Here is a 27,787-nt window from a genome sequence, read left to right on the forward strand (position 1 = left end):
TATTTTTATAAGAGATCTCCTAACTATTAGTTAAGAGACAATTTATTTACACTGCATCATACTGCTTTCACATACTTGGTTAAAAAATTACACCAATCCAGACTACAAAACAAAAAAATAAATAAATATTATATTTCTTTCACATCATTTAATGAAATCTGGTTTTATCATAAAATTTATTATTAAATGCTAGGTAAAACATTAATATAGTGTTTGTACGAATATGCTGTTGCGCTTATAAACTTTACTTTTTTTTTTTACACAATCATCCTTATATCCAACAAATGTTCACAGACACTTACGAACACAATTAAAATATATATATTTGCTATTTCTCTGTCAACCAGGTTTTTCGACTTCCGTGTATTTAAATATCGCTATTAAGAAATGCAGAGCAGTTACCAACACAAATTGCAACGAACATACGGGAATAAATTGGTATACAGTGCTTGAAATATTAATGAATGGTTCAAAATGATGATATTAAATCATGAAAGTGTTACCTTAGGAACAGTTAATAATCCATCTCCGTTGGGTACGTAAGTAATGATGTTTAAATTAAACAAAATGGTCCCACTACATTGCAAAAACAAAACATAAGTACAAAAATACCACATCACATTCACTAACAGTGCTGGCTAATATACGTATAAAAAAAAATATACGGAATATCTAGTAGTTAGGATATTATGTACATTAATACGTGTTTTCGTTCAGTGATTTACGTTCGAAAATTTTTTTTCGGTTGACATAAACTCATACTGTCAAATATGAATCAAATAAATTACATCAGATAATGCAAATTGCAACACAATTCTCTTAAGTAAAAAATAAGATAAAACAACGAAGTGCTGCTCTTTCTATTTATCGCCAAGAACCTAATGAAGACAATTTATATACGTTTATATGTTGTGCGAATATTATTTCGTATATATTCTTATATATTTTATATCATCTTAAAAATTGGTTGCATAAATTATATTTACTGTTATTAATAAAAAACGCTTAACGTTTCAGGTAATAGATTTTCCTCGGAAAAAAAAATCGTTACATACATTTAATTAAAACCTTTAAATTTGGGGAAATTTATTTGCTCAAAGTTAAATGTATGCATAACAACATTCTTTGTAATTCAATTCAGCCATCAGACTTTTTTCCTGTACTTTTTTCTTTTTTAAAAAATGTATTTCAAGTACAACATAGTACAAAATTAATCTATTACTAAAATACACATCAAATTCATTTGTATTTCGTTAGATTGACAATATGTTGGCTTTTAAATTAAATACTGTCAAGAAAGGAAAAAAAGAAACACTTGGATAACAGAAATATTGCCAGGATAACATTTACACAAAGATTAAAAAAAAAATCCTTTCACACAATTCTAAACATATATTCACGGCCTTGCATTCCTTAAAAACTGCTAGTTTAACTCTCATATGAGTTTATCACACTATTTTACTTTCCATGAGCTGACTTAATTTTCTTTCTTTCTTTTTCTTTCTTTAAAGTCTCGAAAAGAAAATGTTTGCGGATTGGACTGACTTTTTGTTTTTAGAAAAATATATTCCAATAGTCCAGGAAAACTAAAACATAAAAGGAAGACTTTGGAAATTCATATTACTGTACATAAATCTACAGGAATGACGAACAAGCATGCAAATGTTGATACAACAGCACCCCACTGCCAGAATATACCAAATACAGTAGTAACACAAGTTTTACAATTGGTATGATTTACATACTACGAAAAAAAGAAATACAAAGGACAGTACAATGAGAAAGAAATAATTTCAATTTTGTTTTGTCAACGTTAAATTCTTTCACCTTAGACAATAATGTGGCTTGGCAAGACTTTCATGTCATAACGTTATCATTTATGAATTACCTTATATTGTAGTATAAAACGTAATTTTTCTCAACTCAATACTATTTTGTTTCTTCTTCACTTTCAGCTTGTTAAGGTTTCTTCCTTATTTTTCTATTTCATTAAACAACATACAGTCACACTTAATGAAAACTGGCTTCCCAACGAAAAAAAAAAAAAAAAAAAAATCTGAAGTTCCCATTCGAAGTATATTTATTCACCATTTCTTCTTATGTTCATCCATAGACACACCACCAGGCCCCAAAGATACAACCATTAACAAACCACCAATCACCGATAATGTCTGAAAACAAAATATACATACGCGGTTAGAAAACAATATTCATTTATATAGTTACAGAATCATCGCTGGAATAATAAGTTTCCTATAAGCACTAAGAGAACGAAAAAATTGGGAACACCCCACTGAGCCTATACATTTATCTATTTTCCACATTACACCCTGTGGGTTAACAAACACGAGATTTAACAGCTGACACTGACAGTTGGCTAATGGGAATATTGAGTGGACTTTATATTGAACATGACTGCTTTTTTTTTTTTTTTTTTTACCCGACAGTATATTTCCTTTAATATAGGGTATGACAGTTCCCCTTTCAAACGAACGTCTATTTTTCTCTTAGTGCCAGTGTATTGACTGATTGCGGTTCACCGTTCCTTTACAGATTTTAGGTTGTGAAGACTTGGGTCCACAACTTTTCGTGGAATCCGTGCCACGTGAACCCTCATCATGAATATAACCTGCATTTCCCGCACCAATGGCGAGAGATGTAACATTGTCACAAGGAAAGCTCCCACATATATATTACTGAATAAAGCCCATGATACATGATTTTCTATCTGCTCATTAGCTCACATACCACACACAGGCTTTCCAATGCTAATGAATATATATATATATATATATATATATATATATATATATATATATATATATATATATATATATATATATATATATATATATATATATATATATATTCACGACAGAAAAAATATAGGAGGTTTCGTGAAGCTGAGAAAAAGGAACACTTCAATTATCCAATAGGTAGAAAAAAAAAAAACAGTTGAGAATGCTCCATGAGCACTGTCAGAACGAACTTAAAAAGAATGGAGAGGGAGCGGGAAGGATAACTGTCATTGTTCCTACATGTAAAAGTAAATCCTTTTATCCGTACATTCTTCTCTTCTCGCAAAAATTAGTAAAATATCATCCGAGATATGGCTGCTTTGGCCAATATCTGGGGAACGGTGGCCAGTTGGCCAGTAGACAGTTAATCAGTGGCCACCGGTTACTATTTGGTATTAAAATATTCACCATCATCTTACGTATTGATCAACACCAATATGATCTTTGTGTGTCTTACGGTTCCCTAGATTTGGCTTCTTAACTCTCCCGTAATCGGAACTATCTTTTGGTCAATATCACGGGAACGGTAAGTCATAGAGAAATTACATTGGTGCTATTCAATCCCTAATAGAGTGTTAAAACATTTTCGTACCGATATTAACTGATGGCCACTATCCAACTGGACACTGGCCAAACCAGTGGTCAGTTAGACATGGTCGCCGATTACTATTCGGTACCACAATATATTCCATTCTCTTAGGTATATATCAACATCAATATCATCTCTCTACAACTTATGGTTCCCGAGCTATGGCTCGTTAAGTATCTAGATATTAGCCATTTTTTTGGCCAATATCACGGGAACTGTAAGTCATAGAGAAATCATATTGGTGTTAATCAATACCTAAGAGGATGGCAAACATTTTGGTACCGATATTAATTGGTGGCCATTGACCAAACCAATGGCCAATTGGACAATGGCCACCGGTTACTATTTGGTACCAAAATATTTATCATCCTTTTAGATATTGATCAACACCAATATAATCTCTTTATGACTTACGGTTCCCGAGATATGGCTCCTTAAATCTCTGGAAATCGGCCATTTTTTGGCCAATATCTCGGGAACGGTAAGAATGACGCGAGAAAATTTAATCACTTTCTCTGATAGTTTTTGATGCTCTATCGAATGCAGGATTCAAAATTGAAAAAATCGCAAATAACAGACAGACGGACAGACATACAGAGAATTCAGTAACGAACTTTTTAAATTCGTTGATCACATGGAAATTACACCAATTGCTATATGAACATACATTCTACTCTAAATATAACTCAATGGGTAATTATAGTGTGTCCCAGAAAAAAATGTAACAACTTGTTAAAATAAGTTCTCGTAAATAACAAGTAGAACGGGACTCATTTCATTGTGTACTTGAAGCTTGCAGTTGTGAGTAGTGCTGTAGCTAGTAGACGTGTGGTGTCAAACAGTCGTGCAAGATGGCATCAAAACAACTACAGACACGTAAACAAGTCATTTACAAATATGAAAAAATTCCTGAACGGTCATATGCATCCATAGCAAAAGAACTTAAATTGAATAGGAACACCATAAGGGACATTATTCTCCGTTTCAAGGATACATTAACGTGTGACAGGAAGAAAGGGAGTGGAAGGAAAGCTGGTGTAAGTGACAGTGCATTAGTGCGAAAAATTGTGAGTGCATATCGAAGAAATCCAGCCACGTCTGTACGCAGAATGGCTGAAAGGTATAATACAACGAAGTCAACTGTGCAGAGGATTAAAAAACAGCAAGGTTTAGAGTCGTTTCGAGCTCTGAAAGCGCCGGACAGAAGCGAGAAATAACAAAATATTGCAAAAATATTGAAAACTGTATGCGAATATGCTTCGCAATTTTCGAGGGTGTCTCATTATGATGGGTGACGAAACTTATATTCTAGCCGACAGTGAACTGCCAGGACCAAAATATGTGCCAAAGAGTCGAATGAACGTTTCTACAGACGTGAGAGCCAAGCGCACAGCAAAATTTCCACTAAAGTTCTTGATATGGCAAGCAATTTGTTCCTGTGGAAAGAAAAGTGAGGCGTTCATCACTTTAGGGGCAATTAATCAGGATATTTACATATCAGAATGTTTAGAAAACCGGTTTTTGTCGTTTATTAGGCAACATAATGCTATACTATTTTCTGGCCCGATTTGGCTACTCCTCATTACAGTCGCAGGGTTTCAGAATGGTATGAACACAATAATGTGAACGTTGTGCCGAAAGCTGCCAATCCACCAAACTGCCCTGAACTTCACCCATTGAAAAATATTGGGCAACAATGAAAAGGAAGTTGAAGGAGAGCAATGTAGCAGCGAAGAATGTGCAAGAATTCAAACTGCAATGGAAATGTGCTAGTGATAAATTGGACAAAAACATTGTAAATCGCCTTATGTCGCGTATTAAAGCAAAATTCATTCGCTTTTTTATTTTTCCCTGGACGTATTGATTAGTGTTCTTTGGTGGTAGAAACGAACATACACACCCCAACATATGTACAGAACATCTTCTCACATAATTACAATTTTTTTTGTATTTCGACCCATGAATGTCTTGTTACATTTTTTTCTAGGACACACTTTATCGCGAAATACGAGTTTCTTAGTGTTTTCGTAAGTAGCTCACCAGTAATAAGCAACGACAATAAGGAAAGTGTAAAAAGGATCTGCATCAGAAAACCAGTGTTTCTCAGTATACGTCTCCAAGATGTGAATAACTTCATCACTTGCATTTCTACGCGTATGTTAATTCTTTTTTTTTTTCTTTTTCTTCAAATACAGAGGTTGTTCAGCCTATGTTTGCCCGATTTCGTTACTTCCCCCTCCCGGGCAGAATACTCTCCCGACCTGGCTCGTGGCGTCCAGCAGTGTTGTTTTTCCGCGTGGACGACAATAACGAACAAAACAGGACCATTGTTGTGAGTGTTGTGTTAAATTTGTTTCAAAGTGTGAGGGTTTCTGTTCTGTGATCAAAATGTCGCCCAAACTAAGCCGGTTTTGGGAAGGCTATGTTGCGGCTCTTTGTGACGCCCACTTTAATGTTTCTGTCATTAGAAAACAGTACAAGAAGAATGGTTGCAACATCAGTTTAAGTGGAATAAAAAACGTTATTAAAAAGTACAAGGGCAACGAAGCTCCACCATTTGGATCACCAACGAAGTTGCCTAGAAAGCGGGAATGCACCAAGGCCACCTCCACCATGCAGAGGAAACTTCGCAAAATGGCAGTGCAAGAAAATCCGTCAACACAAAGGTGTATGGCTAATCGTTTTGATGTGTCTATGGGGACTGTGAGCCGGATGTTACGCCAACTCAAGCTGGAAAAAGTCATGAAAGCTCGCGGCCATCTTCTCACGGATGCCCACCAAAAGGAACGAAAGTGAACGCTCGGAAGCTGTACGAACGGCATCTGGCAAAACAAAGGTGGATGTACGTCATACGCTCGATGAAGCATGGATTTACCTTTCCGACTGCGGCAAACCGAGAGCCATCATGTACGGAGAGAAAGGCGCCAAGAACTTCAGAAGGTGGGTCCGTGTCTAAAGAATCCTTCCTAAAAGGGTTCATGGTCGTTACTGGCTACTGTTACAGAGGTAAACTAAAGATTCGTAAGGTGGCGAAGATATGCAAAATAAATTCGCAGTATTTTCAGGAGCAGATCATGCGGCCGATCTATGAGCATGAGATTCCAACAATGTACGGAAATGACGCCAATCTGGTGCGCATTCACATGGACAAGGCCTCATCACATACCTCGCGATCGTCCCTCGCATTCTACAGGGAGATGGAGGAGGCAAGTGGTATACAGGTGATACCTTTCAATGAGGTACCTGTTAAATCTTCAGATGCAAGTCCTATGGACTATTGTGGATTTGGATTGCTGAAGCGGGCTTTGGGAAAACGGCGTGTGACAACTGTGGAAGGACTTTGGAAAGCTGTGCAAAGGGAATGGGACAAGATTCCCCTCCCAGTTCTTCAGAGAAGCCTATTACAGTGGAAATTACGCTGTCGGACTATTGTTAGGAACCAAGGGAAACACATCAAGCACTTACGGACCTGGTGCCATGGATTCTTCTAAATTTTTAGGTAAGTCGAAATTGGCCAAATGTAGACTGAACAACCTCTGTAATATACGTAAGTTATAAAAATCAATAAAAATTCATTTAAAAAATCGCAAAACATATGATACAAAACTTAGTGCATCTAAGGAAATATATACAACAATAAAAGTATGTTACACTTCATTTTCTTCAGCGCCTGAATATGTTTATTTGCCATTTTCTGTTTCTCTTTGTTCTGCTTGTCTTGAATTTTCTGTAGTTCATTCATCTTCAAGGATACGGTCTGGATCATTGCCTGGGCAACACTGACGTCTGGGCAAATAACTTTGTTTTTTCAGAAGTGGAAGTAGGAATGCCACAAAAATATAGGAAATATAGGAGTTTATAGGAAGAGACGCACAAATATAGGAGAAATAGAAAATATAGAAACATTGGAAAGCCTGCATATCATTAACGAATAATTATTAAACGTTAAGTGTCACGTAATGGAGAAAAAAATGCTTTTCTGCGCTTCGAGTGATAAAATTGTTTTAATACAATTATTAAAATAAATATATAAAAAGTACAGTCGAATCAGAATCTCTTCACAAATGGCCCCTTCACAAAAGAAGCACTGCACATACATAATTTTTTGCCCATAGGCTGGCTGTAAAAATCTATGTATAGAAACAAGATTTCAGAATGATCCCTATTAACGAACTTATATATTAGAAAGTATGCTCCACCAAAACCTTTCAGTTTTTAATCCAGATGAAAGAAATTACGCATCTTATATTTGCTCTCAGATTCCTTTCCCTTTCCAGAGAGAAGGATAAAATATAAATTTTACATTCAACGACTGAGTCGTATCGCCCATCTTCCTACAGATGTTCGTACAAGGGATGAATCATACTCTCTTCTTGAGGCTTATCGCGACCGGCTCCAAGAACTCGACCAGAAATATCAACAGTTTGAAATGATTGAACAAGTACACATATTTTAATTAAGCTCCGCCAGGCTCTTGTACACAGACTGGATTGATCGTCGAAGAAAAGGAAAAAAGAAGTGTATTGGTGTTCCCTAATGAACTCAAAAAGGAATATTTGGATCCACTAACCTAAAAGTAAATACAAATTACTTCTCGGTTAAGTGTAAAACGACCAAATTCCCTTCCAATAATTTTTAGTCATCTTCCATAACGCTTTTACGTATGTTTTTTCAAGATATTTAAAGCGTATGAGAACCGTAGAATATGAATTGGATGGTTAATAGTAAGAAATGTTACCTACCATATGCGTAAAGAAATTTAGTGATAGAAACTGGTCCATTTTCAAATGTGCACTAGGGGGACACGGTGGCTCAGTGGTAGAGCGCTTACTTGTAGTGCGTGGGGTACTAGGTTCGATCCTAGGCCAAGTAAGATTGTGGTGGACAACATCGTGTCCGCGGATTTCTCGGGGCTCCCCGTTTCCTCCCACATTCTCATTCCACCAATTTTTCAATCATCATTCACTTGCCTTAATCATTCATCTCCCTAGGTCTAACGGGCATAAGCGTGGGACGTTAAACTAAAAGCTTTTCATATGTATGCTAGTTAATTTAAAATAATTTGATTTTGAAACAACACTTCTTACCAAAATTTAATTATTTTCGGGATATGTCATAGCCGTGTTGTAATTTGCAAGCTCTTTGGGTAATTTTCAATTTCGCCTGCTACTTCTTCGAACCAGAATTTGTGAATTACAACACGGCGATACACTCCGAGAAATATTAACATCATTATAAATAAATACTGTGAAAGCCTAAAGCATTAATTACCCAGAATTCACTACTCGCTGAAGCTTGCTAGTCAAGTAAGATTCAATATTCATGAAGAGAATACTTACTTGGAAAAAGTCGTATTTCAGGAAATCTCTCATAGGCTTGTACGTTGGTATATTCCACCAAGCATTCAGGTAAAAATTAAGAGCTGTCAACCAAATTACCAATATAAGCGCGCTAAGTTTTGTTTTATAACCAATTGTTACTAGGATCATTAAAATAGATCCTACTAGATTTTGCAGAACCTGAAACAAAGACAAGACAAAGATTCATTAGTTGTACATCTTAGAATGGTACAAGAAACAACATAGAATTCATAACTGTTGCAGTATTCAATTTTCTTCAACTATATATATATATATTGTTTGTATTAAGTTATTCAGAAAAAGATGGTACATCTTTCCTTATCTCCTCAAATACTGGAGGATGCAGTTCACACACCAGAAGAGTATCAACACTGTTGTGGAACATAGTACAGTGGTTCGTAAAAAAATTTGAGTCACAGTGATTTTATTCAATAAACTCACACCAAAGGAACTTTGAAGGAAATATTGTAATGTAGTGAGGGTGTAGGAATCAACTTCAAAACTCTGGTTTGAAAGTTTCCATGCCGGAAACTAGTATCTCCCAGATGGATGAAGGCGGAAGACGCGTATCAGAGAGAGGATAACTACGATCTCTATCAAGTACGGAAGCAAATCCACACATCAGTTAGGAATCTTGCCTGACAGGTCAACATCTTATTTCAACTATTTCAAACAACTTATAGAAAATAGAGAAAGTGGAAAAATGGATCCCCAGATCTGTCATTACATCACAAACAGGGGCTTGTGTACAATAGCAGTAACCTGGTTAATCATCATGATGAGCGGATACATGTAACAAGAAGTGGAGCTTCTACATGTTTCCTGAGTCAGCTACATGCAAAAGGTACTCACATATCAAGAAATTAACTTTTACACAAGTGCAACTACTGCGTTATCATTGCAATTAAAAACATCAACAGTGAAACTATAATAAGTAACTATTTTCATGTCAACACTGATACCAAACACACAATTCTCGTACTTCTTGTCTTGCATTATTCTGATCAAGTTTAGCACTTCCCAACGTTACCTAAATACATTAAAAACTGGCTTTCACATACTATCCACAACAGACCACAAATACAAATAGTTTCTGTAACATATACCACTTATTTTTTCTTTATTCTCAAGGTTATCATTAACTAGAATGTTTTCATCGCCTTCATTCCTAATAGAACAATAATCGCACACAAAGCGGGCTCTGGTTGGTTAGTTTGGAGTTTAACGTCCCGTTTAGCACCAGGGCTATGTGAGACACGGATCTCAAAACTTGACGTGGAATCTAAGCCACATGAAATCCTTTCGAGAATCGGAGCCGGGTCTCTCGCGCCAAAGCCACATACGCTAACCATATACCTGGGACGAATTCGAACGGTAGTTACTCCTCAAGAAAGAAGAACAAACATTCAAATATAAAACTGACGCAACACAATATTTTGTTGTTAGTATGATACACGAAAGATTTTCTTCCTGGTTCTATCATATGAATACAGACAATCATGTGATGGGGTGTTGAATATGATGCCATGTTTAAATGACCAACTGTATGATATAGAGGCCGTTTTTTGTGCCCAACCCTGGTTAGCATTCATTATTATTGCATTAGTCTTACGACAATAGTTTTCGTACCGTTATGAGATGCCCTTTTCATGTCCAATCCTATACCACCATAAAGGCCACATACTCTCGGCTTAAGCTAACAAAATACCTCCTATCTATGTCACTTCCCGAACGACTGCATGCTTAGAAATAGAAATGGTGGAGACAGTATATCTTTCAAAAAAAGACTGGAAGCTTTGTGAATCTCTGACACAGCTGTATTGCTGCAGATGGAAACTATTTTGAACCAAGTATGTATGTTTACTCCATTGTGAAATTCGATAATCTAGTACGAAAACACTAACTTCCGAACAACCCAGTACATTCGTTCTTGTTATTATAATATTGTTATTTGCTTATTCTCGCAACATGACAATTAGTGCTTGAATCATTGTCGTATTCTACTGACACTTCCTCAACTTGTGGTACGTTACAAGTTATTCACGAAATAAGTGAAAATCACCAATATCAATTTTATTTCTTTCGCACATAATTTTGTATACACTTCACTCACGATGAACAATAATGCTATTGCAACATTTAAAGTAAGTATTACAGCATCACATCTATCCTGATGGCCTATCATTTAAAGTTATCAAAGTCAAACAGCATTTAAATATGTATGTTACGCGATTCTTCAAAGTGAAAACCTAACAGAAGCTGAAATATTTTAATTTGTTCACCTGCAGACGTTACGTAGTACAGTAGAAAGATGAAGTCTAAGATACAGAAGGAGGGGAGGGGGGGAGTCACGCTATCAGCGCTAAATATATATTTTATAAATCCAGATACACTGGTTTCAAGTTATTATTTTAATCAAAATTTTCATCTTCTGAAATGTGTTTCTTCTATAAAGCAAACGAAAGTGGACTAGACAACGCGATATTGCAAATAGTGAGCATTCTTTTATTCTTAAATTGACTTCTCGCTATTGATAATCAGCGAATGAATCAATGAAGATATTTACCCTCAAAAAGCTTGTGATTTCGAGAATCATTAAGTTCATATATATTACACTAATTCTCAACGTCTCAAAAAAACATTGAATAATATCTAACACAACCACTTCGTTTTTCCATATTGAAGAATATATACATGAGATGTCCATGGATCGACAATATTTTAAACTTTTCAAACATCGGAAAAATGAAGTTAATACCGAATCTTAAGTTTCATGGCGATCTAATACTTATAAATACTATTGAAGTCTAGCGTCCCTTTGAACACAAAGGTTATATCTACTGTTCAATGTGGAATACGAACCACCGAATGCGTTCAAATTCCGAATCAGACACAGGAATTCGTGCATCAAATATGTACGAGCTCGAAACTAAACAAGTGGGGAGAGAGGGAGGCTATACAGTAAAGTGATCGCTGTTGTGACCATGCGAATTCAGGTATCGTTTGAGTACATGTTGTACAATTTAATTATTTACGGGCAATCCAATTATGGTAAGAATGTACCAATGAACGTTCAGTTTGTTCGTAACTATCGGTATTTTTTCTTAAATTTTGGCATCCTTTATTTCTCTGTTAATGCGCAAATAGTAAAAAGCCAGCAAATTTACAAGACCTTTTAATAGAGACAAAAAATATATAATTAGAAAAACATTAAAATCACTCTTAAGAACCTGATACATCTCTCTACATTACACATCTGCTATGAAATACTATACTGTTCCAAAAGACTGCACTATGTTTATATATATATATATATATAAACACTTACATGTATACAGGATACACAATATATATATTTACATACATGTAAGTTTGAAAAAATTAGAAACGAACAGTAAAATTTACCAAACAAAACTGTTAAAATTTTTAAATTTAATGTATTAAACGAGTCGTTTTTATCATATTGATAAACGCACTTTGGAGATAGACCATGAATACATTGAATAGCATATTTAATTTATTTCGGGTAAGTTTTCGTCTCTCCTTTCTACACAGATTATTTACCAGTAAACTTTATTATATCGAAAAATACGCGCTGTCGATGTGTTTAAGTAGGCCTACGATCTCAATTTCATAGGAAAAAAGTTCAGGTGAGTTTTAGTATGACGCCCTCTCCTCGGGAACTATCAAATCTATTAACTTTTACTAATTTATTTTCTAGTTTAACATCCACCATTATATACTGAGGCTAAGGGAGATTGTGTTGATGATAATTAGAGCAACCCACATTATGGTTTATTTTCTGTTTAATTATGCTTTATTTTTTCCAGATTATGCTTTATTGTTAATTTCAATCATTGTTTTACATTAATCGTGTATAATGCATAATATTTACTATACATTAACTATGCTAAATATCTTGATCTATTTATTCATATTTTATGCAACCAGTTTCTTTCATATTTAATTAACTTTCTACTTAATGTACTGTAAAGAGATTTTCTACTCGAGTCAGGTTTTTTTATCACTTGTGTGCGCCTTAGAGGTGCATATATACAGAAAGGGAAAATAAAAGATGCCACCAAAAAATACAGAAAGTGTTCAAGAAGTACATATAACAATATAGTGTGTTCTGTGCACTTTTTGTACATTTCGAATCTACACTTCTCTGATTCGAGGGGGGCATACTAACAATAAAATATTTAAACGTCCCTTCAACTTTTTCTCTCAGAACTCCGCAGTTACACTTAGAAGAAAACTATTTTACTTCTTCTTTTTCTTTCTTTCTTTTCTCCACTTCAAAGGATTACACCGAAAAATTTACAGAAATAAAAACTAGCTTTTCATTGTTGCATTGTTATGTTCTCAAAGATTTTGCATTGTAAATATTGTTTTTTTTTTTTTAATTAATATAGTGTCTTGCAGTTAAATAGAATTTTCCAAGAATTCTACTATATATTTTAAATTATGTTTTATGCTTTATTTTCTAAAATTATGCTTTATTATGCTTTTAAACTTAGTTGCTTCTGGACCCTTAGACAACCACAACTATGTTCTAGGTACCAACCATATGTGTAAATTACTGTTATGCTTTTTATGCTTTTGGGTCGCTCTAATGATAATGAATGAAATGATGGAATGAAGTAGTGAGAGAAAACTGGAGAATCCCGAAAAAAATCCACGCATACGATGTCTACCTTCCTCGCGCAAGAGGTGACCGTTCTACCACTGAGCCCACCGATGTCCCTCTATGATCTTTTGTTCCCCGAAACAATCTGAGTTACTTTGAACACTAACTTCCAACGGCGGTTCAAGATAAAGAGCGCGAGTTTAACAAATAAATATATTCTTTGAATACAGTATAATTTATACATAACATGAAAAGTTACAGCATTCCTTCATATTTTTTACACGTTAAAAATAAATAAATAAAAAAAAAAAAAACTCACCTGCATAAACGACAGTTCCAGTCTCAGCAGTGTGATGAACATAAAAACGAGCAATATTCTTCCAGTCAATTGTAAATATGTTTTGGGTTTATTATCCCCTGCAACAAAAATTACAATTACTAGTATGTTTCTATACATAATAGAAATATTTGTTACATTTAAAAACCTGTCTAATGTATAAACAGGTATATGAATTACCAGAAAATATAGAAAACTCTCCCTTCTCTCACACACATACACAAATAAAGTACACTACGCACACTTTGGCTAAAACGCCTCAGCACATAGAAAGGAAAAGAATTAGGGAGAAAATAAAATTAAAGAACAGAAAATGAAGCTTTCAGGTGGATGCCAGATTGGAATACAGGACTAAGTGTTTTTTGTTCTATTTTTCTAGAGACACGTGTTCTATATGTATAGTTAACAAACTAACGAAAACAACAAAGTGCAACTTAACTTATTGATATGACGCTGGACTAGTTTTTGCCTATAGTGCAACTTGTATTTGTCGCAGAACTGAGGTGAACTCGTGAATAGTTTCCAGAGGAATGGTGGACCATTCTTCACGCTTTGTAGCACTCCGTTGCATCAGCAATGATGGAGGAGAAAGCCGCAGCGTTGCTTTCAAAATGACTACACATCTTTCAGTTGGGGGATTAAGAGAATCAGGGAGGATGTTTAAGTTCATCTCGATGTTCTCCCAACCATGCCTGAACAAATCTGCCTCTTTATGTTGGTCAATGTCATCTGGGAAGATGGCGTCGTTATTAGGGAACAACAACTTCTAAAAAATGAAATGAAATCTAAGTTTTACGCCCCATATTTATGTCCTATAGGCCAAAGGAGACATAATTTTAACGTAAATGAATATGAATTGATGGAATGAAAATGGAGGAAACGGGGAACGAAAAAAACACGGACACTATCTTTTCACCACAAACTCACATGGCCTGGGATCGGACCACGGATCCTTCGCAAAGGAGGTAAGCACCCTACCACTGATTTACTGTGATCCCAAAGAACATCTCTATCATAACTGGATTACATCTGGTCATGTACATCATACAACCTTCTTTTCCCATTTATGCGCAGTCGACGTTTCTGACGGGTCTTCTCCATAAAACCTTGTCCACAATTCCTTTTCTGTTAAATGGCGTGAGAGACCCTTGTCCGATTCCCAGCGGGAGCTCATGTGGTTCGAATCCCACGTTAAAACTGTAGGTTCACGTCTCATACAGCCTCGTGGGACGCAAACAAAATCAAATCAAATCAAAATCCTTCCCTGTTAAAACTTTTCTTCTTGAAACCATTTTAAAACATATCCATCTATTTCCTTCTTAATCTTCTTCTACCTCTCTTCCTATTCACTTTCATTGTCATCACTCTTCTAACTACATAATAGTCTCTTCTCAGTAGATGGCCATGTCACAGCAGTTTTCTTCGCCTCAAAAGCTTTGGTTATTCCCCTCACACTCTCATTCTTCGCTCTGTCTCTTCTTGTTATACGACACATCCAATAGAGCATTTTCATTTCGGTAACACTTCATTTTTTCCCCTGGCTTTACCGGTCATGTTTCTGCTCCATGTTACTGCTGGACTAAAATTGTAGTAAATAATTCCTTTAATATGATTCTGCATTTACACAAGATGCCACAAATTTTCTTTCAGTTTCGCCATATCTCTTGCACTGGCAGTAATTCGTCCTTTGAGAGTAATAGGTGGAACGGAATACTAAAGCACTGAAGCATACTCTAATACAGACTTGTCGCCATGTTGAAAGATAGATAGTAGCAGTCCGGGATATACTCTCTTTTAGCTATCACCATACAGAAACCTGATGAAAACAATTAGAAAGATCAGTAATGGAACCATATTACTTTCTTCCAATCATCCGTGAGCCACATTTTATGTTCTCTGCAGCACGTTTTTCACGCTACTGCGTTGGCGGAGGCGATCAGAAGTTTTGAGACGAAACCTGACCAAGAACGTTAAAGCTATGCAACTTTCGTCTGATTGACTCTAAAAATAGGTCGTTCCAGGTCCCAATTGAATTCTACAGTCAATATTTCGTACAGCTCTACAGTTCTTTGTGACAACCTTATTCAATTTTAATTCTCGAGGATCCCTCACATCCAAGGTTTAGTTTCCGTCCATTGATTCCCTTTTATGACGACGTTTTGTCACCGTTCTGTATGACGTCATCACCTTGGAAAAATTTTGCTCTCGATACACCAAATACACTGGCACTCTTGGATACATTTTACCAATTAACCACGCAAGTTTTGCAATCCCACCCACAATTAGCAATGCAAGTTTTGCAATCCCACCCACAATTAGCAATCTTTGAAAATCAGAGAGGTCTCCATCAGGGAATTAATACTTACCGAACATTAGTTCTCTTACAATCTCATTAAATTCATACCTATAGAGAATATGATGTGAGACAAAATATTTGGTATTCTTCACTGATCATACATAAAGATTGGTTAGGTTGTAAGTTCAGCTTCAAATCATTCTAGAAAGAATATGTGGTAATTCATAATTTAAATTGAGTATAAAATACTTCCCTAACTAGATAATCTTTCAAACATACAACTTTCTATGGAAGGTTTTTTTGTAATAATACAGTACATCTTACTATGGCTTTCTGCTCTATTACACTCTCTCACAAACTTACCTAATGTTGGAACTCCAGCAAATAAACTTTTAGCCTCAGCTCTGCTTTCTGCCAAAACTAACAACAAAGCACCAATCAATGCCAAATTTCGGAAGAGGAATTGAAGGTCCCACAGAATACTGTATGCAATTGTCTAATTAAAAAAAAAAAAGAAAAAAAAAGAAAGAAAGAAAATGCTTTTAAGTACAATCCAATAATGCGAAACACAAAATGTTACTTTCGATTTATCATTAACAACTTATCCAATATGTAAATACAAAATTTATAATTATACTACCAGTGACAAAAAGTTATCATAGTATTGGGTTGGTATAATTGAAATACCAACTGATACCTGGCTAGTAAAAGTAGTCTCTGGTCATCGTTCAGCCAACGACGATTGGGTTCTACGACGACAAAAGTCTAGAAAGATTCCTATCCAGATGTCTTCAAAAGCATGTTGCACTACCCGCACATCAGGGAAGTACTTCCTTTTCAAGAAGTGATCGAAATGCCCGACTAGATCGGTAGGAGAGTACAGTGGGTAAGGAAAGGTTCCATAAGGCTACACATGGAAGTTTGCACTGCCTTTTAAACATGTGAGTGTACACTTGTACAACATGAAGACACCATCTCTCTTCACCATTGCTGGATTCTTGCGAACAATATTGCAGTGCATTTTAAGGAGTTCTGGATTGTAACGATCTGCTGTGATGGTTTTGTTTAGATGAAGGAAGACATAGTGAAACATCCCTTCCCTCCCCCCCCCCTTCCACAACATGTTAACCTACCAGCAACAATACCTTCATCGGTTGGAAAGTTTGTTTTGAAACCATCCTGGTTGTTGATCCAACCACTGTCCTGGTCGTTAACACATGTTGTAACAGATCCACTTTTCATCAGAAGTGGCAATGTTATTACTACACACACTTATCAAGTAACTACATGATCACGTTCCTGGTGTGCTTCATAACAAATTAAAATTAGGTTCAAAATAATAGAAACTAAATTTCTGAATGAAAACCTCAAGAGTCCCAATTCTTGTCCAAATCACCTCCATTCGAATTTAACTCGAGTTTTTCTCGCTTTATATAAAACACATTCCTTTCAACATACGAAGCTCTCTTAATGATTTAAAGACCTTAATACGATCAGACATCCCTAGATGTTTGAAAAGACTCAAAACAGTAGAATCTTGATTTTTAGTCTCCAACATGCTCCTTGATTCCACTACCAATGTATTATTGGCTATTTCTATGTATGCTTATCGTGAAGAGTACAAAATTCTCACAAAGCGATGTTCATAAATAACTCGGACCTCACTAGACGGAAAAACACATAATCAAACTGATCACGTTTTAGTAGACAGACGACAATCTAGCGGGCTGATTGACACTGATTACTACCTGGTAACTGCGATAATAAGAGAGATTATCGTTGACAAAGGAAATATTCAATGTCTGAAAACGAGAGATTTAATTTAAAGAAATTAGAAGACAACCAGGTTAGAGAGGAATACCAAAATTGAAGTTTCGAATACATTCTCGGCTTAAGAAGATTCGGAGTGCACTAGTGTTGAGGATACTTGTATTGAAATCAGGAATATCATTAAAATTTCAGCAAAAGAAAAACTGGGACACGCTGAAATATGTAGGAACAAACGATTCCATGGTTCGATCAGGAATGCATTAAACTAGCGGAAACAGGAAACAACAGGAAACAGCGTTGCCTACAAAACCGAATGAAATAACTACACAAAATTTCATAGACATCAGGCGGAAACTTCCTAAACTTTTAGAAGAAACGCGAATTTTTGAAAGCTAAAATTAAGAAACTTGAAGATAATAGTAAAAATAAAAATATTCGGGAATGTATAAAGGGATTAACGATTTTAAGAAAGGCTATCAACCTCGTGCTTATATATTAAAGAAAGCTGACGGAACAGTTCTCACTAATACAGATAGCATCTTCAATAGATGGAAAGATTTCTTTGACGAATTGCTTAACACGCAGCCAAAAACTAGTGTGCGTGGAGAAAGGGAAATACACAACGCAAAACCGTATATTCCAGAACCTAACCGAATAAGAAGTAGAAATCGCTATAAAGAAATTAAAGAAATACAAATCTCCGGGTGTAGACGGAATTCCGACTGAATTAATTTTAGCTGGAGGCAAAAAACTGTGGAACAAGATACACAAACTTATTCTCCTTATCTGGAACAAGAAGAATTGCCACAAGAGTGGAAAGAATCAATCACTGTTCCAATTCACAAGAAAGGTGACAAAACTGACTGTAATAATTATCGAGGTATTTTTCTTCTGTCAACATCCTATAAAATCCTTTCAAACATTCTATTAGCAAGACTGACCCCATACGCAGATGAAATTATTGGAGATGATTAGTGCGGATTTAGACGAAATCGATCAACTACTGACCAAATACAGGGTGAACCAAAAGTAGGTATACAGTACCACACCGATCAGCTCATTGCATTTTGTATCATTTCTTATTGTTATCCATCAGGTAGACTTAGTTTCTTTATTATTTGTTCTTAATGGCTTTTTACTTTCACCTTAAACTCGTAATAGCTGAAGGAAATAAATCCATAAACTAGAATGTTATACTTCATCAATTCAGGGGTGTATACCTCCTTTTGGGCCACCCTGTATTTACCATTCGACAAATATTCGAAAAGAAGTGGGAATACAATACCAAGGTACATCAACTATTTATTGATTTAGGAAGGTTTGCGACTCGGTTAGGAGAGAAACATTGTACAACATTCTTACAGAATTTGGAATACCGAAAAAGCTAATTAGATTAATTAAGATTTATTTAAATAAATCCTAAAGTTAAGACCAGGTAGGAAAATTTTTGTCCACGAGCTTTTATGTCGAGAATGACCTGAAACAAGGAGATGCGTTGTCGCCATTATTATTTAACTTTGTCCTATAAGGAAAGTCAAAGATAGCAAACAGGGCCTAGAGTTGAATGATATTCATCAGGTTATGGCGTATGGTGATTATGTGAATTTAATAGGGAATGATAGGAGAACACTAAAAAGGAACGCAGAGGTCTTATTAAACGTTTGCAGGGACATGGGTTTAGAAGTAAATGCAGAGAAAACTAAATACATGGAAGTGCGTCGGGATCGTAATACAGCAAATTATGGATACGTTAAAATATTAAATAATACTTTTCATAAAGTGGATAGTTTTAAATATCTAGGATCAATATTAACAGAGGAAAATACTCACGAGAAATCAAATGTCGACTAAAAGCAGGGAATTCGTGTTACTATTCGGTACAAAATCTTTTGTCCTCGCGAATTCTGTCGAGGAATCTGAAGCTTAAAATATACAAAATGATAATCATGCCTGTTCTATAAGGTTGCGAAACATGGTCGTTTAGTGTGAGGAAAGAACATAGACTGAAAGTATTTGAGAACAAGATCCTGAGACGAATATTCGGGCTCAAGAGGAACGGGAATGGGGAATGGCGGAAACTTCATAACGAGGAACTACATAATTTATACGGTTTACCAAACATTGTTACGGTCATCAAATCTAGGAGGCTTAGGTGGGCAGGTCATGTAGCTAGATGGAAGAAAGTAGAAACGCTTTCAAAGTCTTGACTGGAAGACAAATCGGAAAACGACCATTAGGAAGACCTAGGCGCAGATGGGAGGACAATTTTAAGATGGATCTCGCAGAGATTGGAATACAAAGTAGAAACTGGATGCAGTTAGATAAGGATAGAAATCAGTGGAGAGCTGTTGTGAACACGGCATGGAACCTCCGGGTTCCATAGGCCATAGAGTTAGTTAGTTAATTAATAATAATAATAATAATAAAAAATAGGAAGTCACTTATCAAGTTTATTGACACACTTATCAAATTTATTAATAATCATATTCCTGGACACCCAACACCCATTTTCTCAGTTTTTCCAAAGAGTATCTATTTAGTTTTCCTATTTTAAAAACAAGTTTTACTTGACTTTTGTTTCCTGTTCCGCAGGTACACACAAATTTACAAACTCTTAAAAAAAAAAAAAAAAAAAAAAAAGTTTAGAAGTAAGTTAGTGTACATTTATTGTGAATGTAGAAGTCGCAAGCACAAAGTAATCTATCTACATAAGCAGGGCTTGAAAAATTCACTGGTGAGCACTTTCTTACTTTTGGCAAGTAAAGTCCAATCAATAAAAACCTGAATTCAAGAATAAATAGCAGATGTCACTCTTTTTCATTATTTGTAAGAGATATACCAATAAAATAATAAAAATGCATTGATATGTTTACTGTGTCGCAAAGTGATTTTTGTTTATTTGTATACACACTGTGACTGCAAAATGGTTTGCGAATTTAGTGGATTTTTTAAATGGCGAGTACTTGCAAGACTTTTCAAACCTGTAATAAGTATGTGATTTGTTCCCCTTTCTCCTAATGAGTAGAATTCAGTTCATGAAGTAAGCCTTGTAGTTGCTCACCCATTTCATGTAACTATAATTATGTGATCCGCATATCTGTAGTACTGTATGTATTTATATTCTTTCTCTTTTTCTCGAAATATTGCATTCCAAATGGCTCATGATGATCTTACCCACAGAAGCAGCTCTCAAAAACTTATCAATACGATTAACACTACAAAGCTAATTACACATAATTCAGTTCAGAAAAATGTGCCAGATAAAATCTTCATTTCATTGAAATATCAAGTAGTTTAATAATATATGATGCAATTTTAATGTGAAATGTTTATGTGTATTTCATGATTTAAACTTTTATTTAAAATTACATATAGTAAAAACTGTCTTTAACGGAAATAAAATTTCCTTATTAAATGGAAATACTACAGGGTCCCATGACTTTAGTGGTTAAAAACGTGTCAAATTCCTTTCATTAAACGGAAACTGTGCTACATGAAAAATGTTAGACATTGTGTAAGAGGTTAGGTATGCACATTACGTTGTCTGTAAAGAGGATTTCGTTCTCTGTTACTTACACATTTAACCTTTAGTTGAAGAAGCCTGTTCTACTATGGAAGGCTTTAGATACCACTTATTTTTTTGAACGAAATGCAATTTTCAAATAGCATGTAATCATTCCCTAATTGGTGTAAAGACACAAAGACAGTAAGTTGGGCGAAAAACGTAGGCTAAAGACATTCACGGTGCTGTTAAATTTTAAAGATATTGTTACAATTTATCTTATGCCGAAATAATGACATATTTATTGTGGTTTCTAGCACTAAAGTGTTTGTGGAAAGTCGAGAGCTAAACAGCAAGTGTGTACAATATTGTTTCTATTCACTGGGCATTTTGTTAGTATTAATTTATAGCAGAAATAAACATTATATCTGAATAAGGTACGTACAGGATTTTATCTCATTATGTCCATTATATGCACATACATGGTTTTAATATTTTTTAACTATTGGTCTATCATCATTGAGAGGACGTCTATCTTTAACGGCATTTTTTGCGAGTCCTGTACGAGTCCGCTAGAGATAGGTTTTACTGCACTTGTTTTAAAATGACACTTTCGAATTACTCACCTGCAGTACTACTATAAAGAATAAAATTCCACAAGCAATTGTAACTTTTATTCTTAAGAGAACCATTACACACCCTCCCAACTGTCCAATAAGATTAATAAGCACGAACAGAGTAGCTAGAAAATAACCACAGCCCCACGACATGTCCATATACTCTCGCTGTTCGGACCACTGAAACCACATCCGAAGTCCATCTTCAAGGAATGTTGATATAAGGCACAACCTCGCCACTGTTGGTAGTACGTGCTTCCCATGTCTTAAAACCTACAACGTAAAACAAAGTTGAACATTTTAAATACAGTACTTTAGGAAAATTGATATTCAAGTAATACAAAAAATCTTCACAAGCTAATTCCTAAATTCAGCAAATTTCACTAGAACCTTTCTATCTAAACTGTGCCCTTCCTGATGCTGCTGTCAATATGTGATTTCCCGTACCTACTTTAAAAGAGGAGGGACAAATTTGCTGCGGCCGAGATCTTTCAATTGTTTGATGCGGAAGCATTACCACAATGAATTATTTCACGGAATTCAATGTGCTCTGTCTTGTTAGCTACTTTAAGTAGCCTACGACCTTCACTCATCAAGACGAAACGACTGAATGACAAACTGGCAACACAACTCAAGTCATTCACTTCTTTTGCTACGCAAAGGGAGGAGTTTCATCCGTCAGAGGATGGCAGGGGTGGGGCTGAAGTATAGTTTGCATGCTTTCCGAGGGCACAGATGAAATAGACAGGCTCTACCTTATTTCCTCAATTAAAATTTCGAGTAACCCATTTGCTGAGTTAAAAATTTAAATAATTTCATGTTTGAAGAACTATTCGAATACTTAAGAAACAGAAAGGGTTGACTTTGCATCCAAACGGAAAGATGAAAGTTATCCTTACTGTTTCGTTGCTCTCTGAAACTTTATTAGTATTCTATTTTAATGTGTTGATAGGCTGGAAACTAAATTTATTCTTTTCGTGTAGGTTCCTTTCCCTAAGAAAAAAAAGTTTATAACAATATGTTTCAGTTTCCACTTATTGGATATAAAAAGTTGGGATGTTAGCTTTCTTACTAAAGCATAAAAGACGAAAATTGTATGTTGTAATCATGTTGTTACTGTATTGTGTAGCAGTTGTTAATTAGTGTGTTACAAAGTACAATTTTCATCTTTAATAAGAAGATTAACTAGAACATCAACTTTATTACCAATAAGTGGACAGTACTACTATTTCTTCGTGGAAGTGAAACACCTCGCCACCTGATAACATATTTTCTTTTCTAGAAGCTATGTTTTTTACAGATTTGATCCCAAGACTAATTTACTTATTTTTTACTGAGTTCGGTTTACCTTGTATATTTATTCTGTCTGTCCGTCCGAAAGAAAGAAAGAAAGAAAAAAAACTCAAAAACTACTTGATGACACTATCAATTTTGGCCAGGATTTAGGGTAGGGGATCCCAAGTTGAAGAATCGAGTTCATTGATGGAGGTGATCCATTCATCAGAACTGACAAGAGACCAACCATTTCCGGCTTTAACATGGATCATTATAAAGCAAAAAAACGACGTAGCGACAAGCTATTTCCTGCTATCGATTAAGCGTCTCAGGAATACACTTCATCCTTAACTCTCTACTAAAACAGGAAGTGACACAAATCCACTATAACTTCCAATTTCAATACTGACCTACATAAAGCTAAAACGATAAGACGAAAGAAGAAGCATTTAAAAAAAAAATCAATTTAACGTTCTAAGAATAGATACTATCTTCTATCTTAATCCTCTACTTAAACCGGAAGCAGCAGACATCAAACTTGATCGCCATCGAGTAAAAATGGTAACAGTAAGAAGAGATTTTCGGCAAACAAGTAAATCTCAAGAATATATTTCATTTTCATTCTAACGTCTTTATTAAAAACTTCGAGGTAATGAAAATATGCTACCACTTCCGGTTTAGATATTCAGAAAATATTACGCCATACGAACTCCTCCGTGTGGTGTACATGTGATACTGCTGCTTGTTCGTTAGAAAAGGAAGAAATCTATTTACATGTTACAGCCTTAACAGCGTATTAGATGTGTTTGATATAGCTGCTGTAGAACAACATAACAGTAAGGACAACTCGCTTCCCACCGGAGAGATGGCAGGGTTGGCAGAAACCATAGTTTTATTTTACGAAAACAAGAAGTTTTTCTTTGTAGTATATATATGGATAGAAATTAATATGTTTGGCTTTAACTCTGTTGTGCAACAACGGAATTATGAAGAACGGGACCCACAGCTTAAATATGTTGCCAGAACTCACACTGTTTCCGTAAGTTACGTTTTTACTTCCTTGTAAAACAATTTCTTCCATTCCGATAATAAAAGAAATCACAATTCTGGACATTTTGAAAATGTTTTTACACGATTCTTTTAAATTAGAGAAACTGATTTCTCACACTGTTATCAACGCAACCTAACAATGTTACCTAGTATTCAAAGAAAACAATACAACATAATCAGTTTTTAACTCGTATCTAGACGGCACCCAAACCTTATAATTAAGAAAGAATTGATTTTAGGATCTTAATTTTCGTCTGTCATCATCGACTCGATTATATCGCAGTTTCGATTGTTCAATCGTGATACTGTCAAAATAACAGTAGTTACTGTGAACTAATGAAAGAATTCCACGTGCTTGTAAATTTCGATATGTCCTGCATATATATTTGAGCGTATAAAAAAAGATTGGAGATGCAGTCTTTATTAAAATAAAATTAAAAGGCAACGGAGATTAATAATATACTTGTTGGTTGGATTTGAGTGTAGAGTCTCCATCAGCACAGAGGTTATAAGAGGTGAAGATCTACGGCTTAATGTAGAATCCTAGCCACATGACCTCCCATTGGGAACTGTAATACGATATATTATTGTTTTATGTGTTGCAACTGCTTTTAATGAAACTAACCCAGTTTCCGATCAAAATTATTAGTATATGAAACCATGTATGTTTGTTGTATGTACATTTTCAATATCACATATCTTTATTTTTTTCTCTAAAAATCCTATGATCTTCCATTTTTCTCTGAAAGAATCTGGCAACCCTCAGCTTACAGTGTAGCCCTAACAACAACTCGATCTGCTCCCTAAAGCAACTATTCTCTATCTGGACTAGAACATGGAACTTCTTGCTTATTTACAAAGGCGACGAGTCTATTCAATTATCACGGACAACTAACAGAAATACGCTGCACTAATTTTGCATACTTGTGACTATTTAAGAGGTCACTTCAGAAGGACAAAAAGATACTTAACTGCACAAGTGAAATCACCGCACAGTTACACACATTATTAAAATAAGTGGACAATTTCAAAAGACTACAGACAATCTAATTTAGTCCAAGTTGGTTCACTGCATCAGAAATATAGCGTCTTAATTCAATTTACGTATCTATAAAAGAAGTGAATATAGATACGAATCATCTGAGTTCACTCTGGCTCCGGTCATCCATCAAAAATTATATTACTTCCCAAGAGGTCATGATCTAAGGTAATTTATTCTAAAGTCGCCTTCTGTCTGGAACTTAATCCCATGTAATATCTCCAGCAAAGAAACTGATTTTCATCAATTTCAATACTTGATGTCGCGATTGAAAAAAATCTAAGTTTTTATGTCCCATGGCGGCTAAAGGAGAAGGTGATGATGAATGAAAAAGTGGGAATAAATGGAAGAACCCCGAGAAAACCCACGGACGGTGTTTGTCCACCACAAAACATGTTTTGTTATTAGTAGGCTGCGCTACATGACACCCCTGAAATTACTATATACCAACGGACGACATTTGTTTGCAATATTACCAACAGCATTGTTGTGTATTACAAATAAGGCATGCTAGGCGCAATAGTATGAATGAAAAAAAAAAAAAAAGACGCTCTAGGTGGTTACAAGCTACTATTCCATCTTATCTGCGTCACGACGGAGTAAAGCAGGAGAGCCTGAACGATAGCGCGTCGGTAAGAAGCAGGCGCATTAGTAAAAGTGGATATGCACTTTAAAGGCGATTTCTTTGTTTCAACATTTGATAATATGACTATTTGTTCTCATAATTAAAAGTACAGCCATTGCTCATGTCTGCGTAAGTATACCAAATAAAGTGGGCTTTGTAAAGTTAACGCTAACATTCCTATGTATCAACTACTGTATGAGCAACTTATTAAGAATAATATTCATACACTGTTACTTAAAACCAATTTCGACTTAAAATATTACTATGTTCATCGCACCGTACTACTAAGCAAAAACTAAAATTTGGTAAAACTTACAATACACGCCCCAGCTGCGTATCAGTAAGTAGAACCGCTTTGCAAGAGCATAATGGAATAGGGTCGAGTTAACTTAGGGAAGTTTGAACCCATTTTGATAAATGATTCGAGTGTAATTTCTTGTGGCTGCATAAGGATACAAGCTGGAGTGTGCAATGTAAAGTTCACCCTTAAATGAGTTTAAAATATGGCCGGAAACAGACCATAGAAACGAATGATTAGTAGATTTTGAGTTTAGTGTCCCATTCAGAACCAAGGCTATGCGGGAAACGAGCCTGAGTTTCCAAGACACCGAAACGCATAGGATACAGTGTTATGGGTAAGTCCTGACTTTGGCCATTTCATTCATTTTTTTTTTTTTTTTTTTCAAGTCTTCGATTCAGTGATTTGATCTTTTGGTTCTGGTTCTGAGAACTTACCTGTTAGTCCATATATATAGCTTAGTAGCTAAATTGGTTCCTTTCTGTACCAAAGTTTAATATTTAATTAACATAGGATTGCCAAGCGAGTGAAGATAGTTTAGAGCCCCGCAGGGCACGTTGTTTTCTGTCTTCGTTACGAATCGGTTCATTAAACGATTCATTGAATGAAATGGCCAAAGTAAAGACTTAACTGTTTATGTTTTAAACAGCCAACATATGTCCTACTTTCTGGACAGGCCTTTACGTAGTCAATATTGCAAGTCCGTAAATAATTTTTTGAAGTAGCACTGTAACTAACTGCGAGCTATATACTAGCCTTTCATTGGTACCGGTTATAGACTGACAGTTTAGAAACCAGGTCATAGCAATGACAGCTTTTAATAACAATGCATAAGGAAACAGAACTTAACTTTTCAATTTTAACTAATGTAAATATTTCTAATTCTGAAATAATTAGTTATATGATAGTGGCCTGACAGAAAGTAGGCCTGTTACGCTTTTCCACCTACACATTTCTGTACAGATGTACCACTTTCTTCGATACAATTCGCTTATATACTGTTTAGTTCATAAGCCATATATAAAGACAACTTAACACTACAACACAATTGCTTTATGTATATTACGTGTCGAAGCTCTTGAAAATGTGTATATCACTAATAATACAGAAAAATAATGCATTATCATCACTTTACACTTTTTCGGTCACTTGACACTCGGCTAGCTTAAGAGTAAATTTAGTATTTGAACAGAGTTCACTCACTTAAAAAACAATTTATATACCCTAAACTTCTTGACAATTAATGAGACATTACAAAGCTAAATCAAATATTAAAAATATAATTGAATCACACTAAACACACAGAACCAATAGTCCTTTGCACGGCACCAAGAAGCAGATGTTTTCACTGAGTCTTCACGAAACAGCTGTAACAGATTATGTTAATTACGTAGATAAATTCCTCTGGTATTTATGAATAATTATTACGTTATGTAAACTCATCAAATAGGGGGTTAAATACCTGGTCGGCAATATCTTCCGCCTTTGCTACCACTTCATCCTGCCAAGCCATCGTGCCAGTGCACAGGCAATGATGTGGAGGCTTTGCTGAACTGGACACTTCCGGTCAATCATATCCCTATTATGTTAATTATTAAAAT

The 27,787-nt window shown here is 35.3% G+C and overlaps 1 protein-coding gene across 1 annotated transcript; it reads right to left on the minus strand.

Moving 5' to 3' along the window:
* Window positions 1–27,787, minus strand: Surf4 (Surfeit locus protein 4). Its single transcript, XM_081764700.1, has 6 exons — window positions 27,649–27,787; window positions 21,909–22,172; window positions 16,374–16,506; window positions 13,697–13,794; window positions 8,727–8,906; window positions 1–2,171 (listed from the first exon to the last, which is right to left on the minus strand). Exons 1-6 carry the CDS (start codon window positions 27,697–27,699, stop codon window positions 2,085–2,087), a joined length of 813 nt encoding a protein of 270 aa, XP_081620826.1. The 5' UTR covers window positions 27,700–27,787; the 3' UTR covers window positions 1–2,084.

Source organism: Thermobia domestica, chromosome 7, assembly GCF_964235325.1.
Source record: "Thermobia domestica chromosome 7, izTheDome1.hap1.1, whole genome shotgun sequence".
NCBI lineage: Eukaryota > Metazoa > Arthropoda > Insecta > Zygentoma > Lepismatidae > Thermobia > Thermobia domestica.